We start from the raw sequence: 9,137 nt of genomic DNA, 5'->3' as shown, positions 1-9,137 counted from the left end.
GATGTGAGGTAAACAATGTCTTACTAGGCGTGCACAAATTGAAAACGAATATGTTATGTTCTTAAAAAAATTAATCAAGATAAAATGAATACGAACTAGTATTAGTATTTGATTTCAATAAATTGTATATATAGGGATTACAATCTTTATAAAATCATATATGAAAAGATGTAATCTTCTCATTCTTCTCCTCATGACCATCAACTCAAGTGCTTTTCTTTGTCATTGGACTGATGAATACTTGTTGTAGTTTCACCACAAATGAGAGTCAAGCTTTAATTACAATTGTGGAGGTATGGAAACTTGCGGCTCACCATTTGAAGAAAAATATTTTTTTGAGTTTCTCCATGTCTTTCTTTTTTTTATTTTTTATTCCTATGAAGATCACTTTATTTAGACATGAACTAGAGATTGGGGTCTTTTGGTCTCCAAGTATTTCTTGCCAACCTTGGACTTGATGAGCAAGGGTTGGGTAGTTTTGTCAACTTAACAGATTAGCCAAAATATAATTAAACTTTAATAAAAAGTAGATGTTAGTTTTGGATCATTTTAATATTCTTATTAAAATTATATTGAAGTGGTTTTTCCAATTCCTTTTCTGTCTATTCACATTATTATGGTGCATTACTACCGTTTGGCAGTTGATGACATTTTATGTCATCTTTATTACCTTTTGTCAACGTATAGTGAATTGTATGTTATTTGTTGGTTTCTTGGCAGAATGAGTAGTGGTCATTCTTTGACCATTACTTCTCCAAATTATTTCACTCATTATTCTTCGTTATTCTTTGTAACATATGTAACCTCTAGGCCATTTATCTCCACTATTTACTACCCCCATTATCTTCCTATTTATTCCTAGGAAGACTTCCTCAATTATAAATAGTGGTGGTGTTTATTTGGTTTACACACAAGAAAATATAGAGAGGAAAAAGTTAGTGAAAAAAGAAGAAGTTATTATTAGTTGAAGGGAGGTATTCTATTTGTGGAGCTTTGGACTGAACACTTGTATAGAGTTGTTGAGTTATGCTTTGCGTTAAGGCTATTGTATCCTGGAGGGGACAAGTCAAGAAGGACTATTGATGGACCGGTGAAAAACATTTGTTGCAGTGGGATTGAATCTCCTTAAAGAGAGCGAGATATTCGCGCCTCAGTCTGAAGAGATTTATTTTCTTCATTTTATTTTCAACTGTAATCTTGTAATTTTGCTATTTTGTAATTTTTTACTAACAATTTTAAGGAGATTCATAATGGCTACAATTGATAAAACCGCGGATGTCAAGATGGGAGACCTTAACTAGTCATTTTGGTCAATGGTAGTCATTTCAAGAGATGGAAGGGTAAAGTACTTTTCTACTTAAGTATTCTCAATGTTTCTTATGTGTGAACTGAGAAGAATCCTAATAAAGTTGACATCACCTCTATGAATGATGATGAAACTATTTCTCATCTAGAGAAAGTGAAAAAATACGATGGTGATTCCTATAAGTGTCTGTATTATATTCTTAATTGTCTATCTAATATTTTTTATGATTATTATGATATAACTTACTCTAGTGCAAAGAAAAATTGAAAAGCATTGCAAAGTAAGTATGATACTGAAGAGGCTGGAGCGAAAATATACGCGGCTAGTAGATTTTTTCATTTGCAAATGGTGGACAACAAATCAGTGGTAGACCAAGCTCAAGATTTTATAATGATTGTTGGAGAGCTTACGTTCGAGGAGGTAAAAATTGGAGACAACCTCATTGTTAGTGGCATAGTAGATAAACTTCGACCTTCTTGGAAGGAATTTCAAAAAATTATGAGCCACAAACAAAAGGAAACCTCTCTTGAAACGTTGATAATAAAAATCCGTATGGAAGAAGAGGCAAGAGGCCAAAATGCACTTTTACAAACAGAAGAGAGCAACATCACAACGAAGGTAAATTTAATTACTTCAAATAATGCTACTCCTGAATCTCACAAAAATACTTCTTTGAAGCCTAAAAAGAAAAAATTCAAGAAAAATAATGGTATACCTCCCAAGAAAAATAATGGTGAAAATACCCAAGCACAAAATCAACAAGTTCAAGATAAGGGATTGTGCTTTGTTTGTGGCAAGAGAGGGCATATTGCTCGATCTTGCAGATTTCGAAAATGTGGTCCTAATCATCTGGAAAACGTTACAGAAGAACCTTTTGTGACGGTGATTACCGAAATTAACATGGTTGAAAGTGTTGATGGATGGTGGGCAGATTCTTGTGCAAATCATCCTGTCTATTATGACAAAGACTGGTTTAAAAAATATACTCATTTTGAGGAGCCCAAAACCATCATGCTTGATGATTCTCACACAACTCAAGTTCTTGGAACGGGAGATGTCGAATTGTGTTTTACTTCTGAAAGGGTATTAACTTTAAAAGATGTCTTTATACTCCTTCCATGAGAAAAAAATTGATGTCTAGTTTTCTTTATAATAAATCAGACTTTAAACAGATTATTGAATCAGATCAATATGTAATAGTGAAGAAGGGTATTTTTTTTGGGAAAGGGGTAAGCTTGTGATGGGATGTTCAAACTAAATGTTGAAATGAATAAAGTTTCTACTTCTGTTTATATGTTTTCTTCTACCAATTTTTGGTATGCTTGTTTGTGCCATATTAATGATCGTTATGTTGGAATCATGAGTAGTTTATGATTAATCCCAATGGTTAAAAAGAATTTTGAAAAGTGTAAGGCTTGTATTAAAGCCAAAATCACTAAAAGGCCTCATTTTCAAGTTGAAAGAAGAAATGATTTGTTAGAATTAGTTCATACTGATATTTGTGAATTTGGTGAAATTTTAACTCGTGGAGGTAATAGATATTTTATCACTTTCATTAATGACTAAGTTTATGATATTTACTTGATGAAATATAAAAGTGATGCTTTTGAAATTTTTAAAACTTATCTCCATGAGGTTGAAAATTAGTTTGGAAGAAAAATAAAAAGAATTAGAAGTGATAGAGGCCGTGAATATGAGTCAAATGAGTTTAATTATTTTGTTAGATCATTGGGAATAATTCATGAAACTACTCCTCCTTATTCTCCTTCATCTAATGGTGTAGCAGAAAGAAAAAATAGAACTTTGGTTGAATTGACTAATGTCATGCTTATTGAGTCACATGCACCTTTTAATTTATGGGGTGAAGCTATTTTGACTGCTTGTTATGTGTTGAATCGTGTGCCTTATAAAAAGTCCAAATTGACACATTTTGAATTGTGGAAAGGTCACAAGCCAAGTTTGGGATAACTAAGACTTTGGGGGTTGTCTAGCCTTTGTGAGGCTAATGGATACCAAGATTACAAAGTTGGGTAAGAAATTTACTCTTGTGTTTTTCTTGGTTATGCTTCAAATAGTACAGCCTATAGATTTTTTAATCTTGAAGATAATATTATAATTGAATCAGGTGATGCTATTTTTTCATGAGAATAAATTTCCTTTTGATTCTAAAAATAGTGGGGGTCAAAGGATTGAACAAAATATTTTGTCACTACCTAGTTCTTCTACTTCTAAAATGAAAGTTAAAGAAACTGATGATTTTGAGGTAAGAGGAAGTAAAAGAGCTAGAATAGAAAAAGATTTTAGTCCTGATTTTTATGTGTTTAATGTTGGAGATGATCCTCTCACTTTGAAAGAAACATTATCTTCACAAGATTCTATATTTTGGAAAGAGGATGTAAATGATGAAATGGAATCACTAATTTCTAATAAAACTTGGAAGTTAGTTGATTTACCTCCGGGTTGTAACTATTGGTTGCAAATGTGTCTTACGAAAAAAGTTGAGATTGGATGGATCTATTGATAAATATAAGGCTAGACTAGTTGCAAAAGGTTTTAAACAATTAGAAGGCCTAGAATTTTTTGATAGGTTTTCACCGGTAACAAGAATTACATCCATAAGACTTTTAATTGCTATGACTGCAATTTTTTATTTGCAAATTCATCAAATGGATGTAAAAAAAGGTTTTTAAATGGAGACCTAAATGAGGAAATTTATATGGATGAACCAGAGTGTTTTGTTGAAGCAGGTCAAGAAAGTAAAGTATGTAAACTTAATAAATTCCTATATGGCTTGAAACAGACATCAAAGCAATGGCATGAAAAGTTTGATTCATGCATGATTTGAAAATGGTTTTAAAACAAATGAGTGTGATAGTACATTTATTATAAGTCTTGAAATAATTCACATGTTATTATTTGCCTATATGTTGATGATTTATTGATCTTTGGCTCTAACATGAATGTATTCTTAGAAGCCATTTTGGTATGAATGATCTTGGTGAGGCAAATTTTATTCTTGGAATAAAAATAACAAGAACATGTGATGGAATTTTTCTTGACCAGTTACATTATGTTGAGAAAATTTTTGGAAAAATATAACTTTCATGATTGCAAGCATGTTGTAACTCCTTTTGATTCAAGTGTTCACTTATTTCCTGTTGAAAGTGAAAATAGTGTAATAAATCAAAAGGAATATGCTAGCATAACTGAAAGTTTGAGATATGTGACTAATTGAACTAGGCTTGATAATGCATATGCAGTAGGAGTACTTGGAAGGTTTACAAGCAAGTCAAGTATTGAACATTGGCATGCTATAACAAGAGTTATGAGATATATAATTGAAACAAAAAATTATGGTTTGTTCTATAAAAAATATCATGTTGTACTTGAAAGCTTTTCTGATGCAGATTGGAACACTTTATCAGGTGATTCTTGTTCTACCACTAGTTATATTTTTACTTTGAGTGGTGGTGCTATTTGTTGGAGATCAAAAAAGCAAACTATAATTGCTAACTCTACCATGGAGGCTGAACTAATTGCTTTAGCTTTAGCTAGTGAGGAAGCGTATTGATTAAGAGATTTATTATTTCAAATACCCTATTTGAAAAACCAATTCCTCATATTTTAATTCATTGTGATAGCACCATTGTGATTGGTAAATTTCAAAACCGTTAATACAACGGTAAATCCAGACAAATAAGGAGGAAACACAGTAATGTAAGATCGTATTTGACAAATGGTACCATTAATGTTGATTATGTCAAATCTTGTGATAATCTTGCAGATCCTCTTACTAAGGCCTTGACAAGAGAAAAGATCTGGAGCACATCGAGGGGGATGGGATTGAAGCCTATATATCCCTGAGTCATATATGAGGAAACTCAACCTGGGGACTAGAGATCCTATAACCAGGTTCAAAGGAAAAAACTAATCATATGATGACTTGTTGTGAAAAAATGCACATTTTTTATATTCCCTCCCTACGGTGTGAGTGCATTGTTTCCTACAGCGATTTGTGAAGGTTGAGTTTACAAAAACTCTTAATGAATATATGTAGCCTATATGAGTGGAGTGTTAAGCTTATAGGAGCACTCTTGACAGATTGCACCTATGTGAGTGTGGAAGTAGATCGCTTCCTATGAGAATTTAGTTTATTCTCAAAAGCACTCATGAAACCGGGATATCATAAGGCCGTAACATGTTCAATTTTAAAGCTCATGTCAACACCTTGATTATTGTGTGTGAGCAGTGATATTATATTTCCCTTAAGCAGTCATAGTTCATGTCTGAGATCACTACGACTCTGGAGTAAAAGTTACTTTTTCACTAAGTGAAAGTTCAATGCAGAGCACACCTTCATTATGCATAGTAGTCTTCCTTCAGCTGATATACTCTCTTGTCTAATATTAAAATAAGTGGGAAATTGTTGGTTTTGGATCATTTTAATATTGTTATTAAAATTATGTTGAAGTGGTGTTTCCAATTTCTTTTCTGTCTATTCACATTATTATGGTGCATTACTACCGTTTGGCAATTGATGACATTTTATGTCATCTTTATTACCTTTTGTCAACGTATAGTGAAGTGTATGTTATCTGTTGGGTTTCTTGGCAGAATGAGTAGTGGTCATTTTTTAACCATTACTTCACATTATTTCACTCATTATTCTTCACTATTCTTTGTAACATATGTAACCTCTAGATCATTTATCTTCACTATTTACCGCTTCATTATCTTCCTATTTATTCCTAGAAAGACTTTCTCAACTATAAATAGTAGTAGCCTTCATTTGGTTTACACAAAAGAAAAATATAGAGAGGAAAAAAGTTAGACAAAAAAGAGAGTTCTTATTAGTTGAAGGGAGGTATTCTATTTGTGGAGCTTTGGACTCTACTCTTGTCCAGAGTTATTAAGTTATACTTTGTGTTATAAGGTTGTTGTATCTTGGAGGTGGCAAGTCAAGAAGGACTGCTGCTAGACCGGTGAAAAACATTTGTTGCAGTGAGTTTGAATCTCCTTAAAGAGAGCGAGATATTTGCGCCTCAGCCCGAAGAGATTTATTTTCTTCATTTTATTGTCAATTGTAATCTTGTAATTTTATTATTTTGTAATTTTTCACTAACAATAGACCTATAAAACATAACACGAATTTAAGATTTAATCCAAAATTTAATATAAATTTATTCAATAAAATTTCAGTGTCTACTTAAACACAGGAGAAGCACCTCAACTTAACATACCACATGATTCAACAATCGACAGGACATGTGAAAATTACATTCGCCTCCGAAACACATCATGCATTCTTTTAGAACGTTCGTCCAAACTCAAAAGAGCGTCTGACCCGAGTCCCCAAATTTCTCTCTCACTTGAGTAACTGCTATTGTTGTGTTTCTCATCACAATATTAAAAGTTATTCCATCGGTTTACTAAAATTATTGCGACTTCCTTTATCTCCTTCCTAGGTTTTATATGTACTATAACTTACGAAAATGCAGTATTTGCTATACATAGAAGTCGTTTGATAGAATATATAAAAATAATGTTAACACTCTATTAATAATTTGTATTGGTAAAGTTTGTATTAATTATGCTTGTATCAGTTGTATAGATTATTTCTTATGTATTGTTTGGTTTGGTATATTAATATTTCATGCATTGTATAAAAAAAAATTATTTATAAAAATATGATTTACAATTATGGATAAAAAGATGTAAACGAGATTTTGAAGGGTAATTAGGTCTTTGACTATGCTAATGCACGTATTAAATCCTTATTCATTATTAATTATTTAAAAATACATGATATTAGTAATACTTTTTAATACACAATAACGTTTATGACTAATAAAAGAATTAAATATACTTAGCATGAAAAAATATATCAAACAAGGTAGTATTAATACTAACGCATGCCTACTTTTTGCTAATACCACCCTATCAAATGACCCATTTTACTGTCTTATTCCTATAACCCTGTTATTATATACTTTCACTGTTTTCAGTATCATTCCGATAGTATTAATATAGTTATAAACATCTAAAATATGTGAGTTCAGGTGATTTAAGAAATTATTAAAGGTAACTCTTTATTTCACATTAGTATTTTGTAACAAAAATAAAAAGTAAATAACCTGCTATAAGTATAGTGGTTTGTTGATATAAATAACAAATAACTTCTTACGCATTTGTCGTTCTATATACTGTATTTGAATAACTACAATACATGCAAATCCAAAATTCCATATGATAATTACTCCATCTATGACACTTTGTTTTGTTTAGTGACTTCTATAAACAATGTTATCTTTCTGTTTAATAAAAATTTATTTCAAACATTGTATTTTTGTCTTAATAAAATGTTCTATACCTAAAAAAAAAATTAATGGCTTATTTTAAAACATAAATATCATTAAACATCTTTTTTCCTCTTATATTTCAGGTCAAAATTAATCATTTCACATATATTTATAAGAATGGAATAATTTGGAAGACGTAACAGCAATTTAATTTTAATCCACTTAAATTATTAAATTCAATAATATGAAAGCATAAGTTAGGTTAGAGTTTGATATTTCTTAATTTAATAAAAATATATTGAATGGCAAACTTTTAAAACAGATTGACCGAAAGACAGATAGACATGTATCATGACTCTACTCTATTTTTTCTCCATTTTCAATCTTAGCTATTAAATCAAATATATGATGCCATGTGTCACTAATCTAAATAGCAACTTAAGAAAAATAGGAACAATGGAAAGGAGCCTAATCGGATATACATCTTATATATATAGTGTTGGAGTAAATGAAATCAAAACGAGTTGTTTGAACCGCAGAATGTTTAGACAACTAGAGTCAGTTTTCATCGTTCTACTTTTTACTCTTTCCCCGGGTTATGGGAATTTCGAATACTTGCAATTTGTTTTAACGTGGCCGGCAACTTTTTGCCACACGAGAAGGTGCGTCAAAATTCCGAATAACTTTACAATTCATGGGCTTTGGCCGGATAACAAGAGCACGCAGCTAAATTTCTGCAGTACCCGTCCTATGTTTAAAACGATCACGGTAAATTACATCATTATCTTATCACGCTCTAGGAAATTGTTCTATTACATTTCTATTTCCCCTTTTTGATTCTCTTTCATTTATTTTGAAACAAGTCATTCCTGATACTTACAGGATGAAATTAAAAAAGAAGCTCTGCAACACCACTGGCCTAACTTGACCACAAATAAAGTAGTTTCGAAAAGAGATCAAGTTTTTTGGCGGAAAGAATACGATAAGCATGGAACGTGTTGTTCAAATCTCTTTAATCAAAATCAATATTTTGATTTAGCCATTGAGTTAAAAGACAAGTTTGATCTTTTGAATATTCTCGGAAAGAATGGTATTACTTCTGGAACAAATCATCTTACGTCTCACAAAATCCAAAGTGCTATCAAGTCCATTACTAAAGGGATTCCAAATCTCATCTGTTCTCATAATTATAAAGCTGGAACAACGGAACTATGGCAGATAGCCATATGTTTGGACCAAAATATCGCTGTGATAGATTGTCCTCTACCAAAGATATGCACTACAAAAGGAACTACGGGGATCACGTTTCCCTGATGAATAACTTCCAATTTCTTTCAGTTTTCCTTCTTTATTAAACGTATAATTTAAAGAGAATCATTATGATAATCAAGAACTTCAATAATGTAAAATTTCCTGCAGGAAGATTGCACTGTAGAACTGCCGAGGAGTAAATCTCTTATGAATTTATGAAGCTACATATTCTAATGCGTCATCAAGTACAACATTTAGTTCTACTTGGTAATTGTCCGTAT

General features: G+C 31.4%; 1 protein-coding gene across 1 annotated transcript; it reads left to right on the top strand.

Annotated features, from left to right (window-relative positions):
* The first annotated feature begins 8,145 nt into the window (after nt 1–8,145).
* Nucleotides 8,146–8,919, top strand: LOC125853580 (ribonuclease S-7-like). The gene is made up of 2 exons (XM_049533295.1): nt 8,146–8,373; nt 8,488–8,919. The coding sequence occupies exons 1-2, from the start codon at nt 8,146–8,148 to the stop codon at nt 8,917–8,919; spliced, it is 660 nt and encodes a 219-aa protein (XP_049389252.1).
* Nucleotides 8,920–9,137: the final 218 nt, after the last annotated feature.

Source organism: Solanum stenotomum, chromosome 1, assembly GCF_019186545.1.
Source record: "Solanum stenotomum isolate F172 chromosome 1, ASM1918654v1, whole genome shotgun sequence".
Classification (NCBI taxonomy): Eukaryota; Viridiplantae; Streptophyta; class Magnoliopsida; order Solanales; family Solanaceae; genus Solanum; species Solanum stenotomum.
The sequence above is the reverse complement of the archived record's forward strand: the minus strand, read 5'-3'. Positions and strand labels throughout refer to the sequence as shown.

Bases quoted from the DNA above. Each gene is read 5' to 3' on its own strand.
- LOC125853580 (XM_049533295.1), top strand. From the start codon at position 8,146: ATGTTTAGACAACTAGAGTCAGTTTTCATCGTTCTACTTTTTACTCTT. The intron at 8,374-8,487 runs GTAAATTACATC...TGATACTTACAG, and splicing joins CTATGTTTAAAACGATCACG to GATGAAATTAAAAAAGAAGC.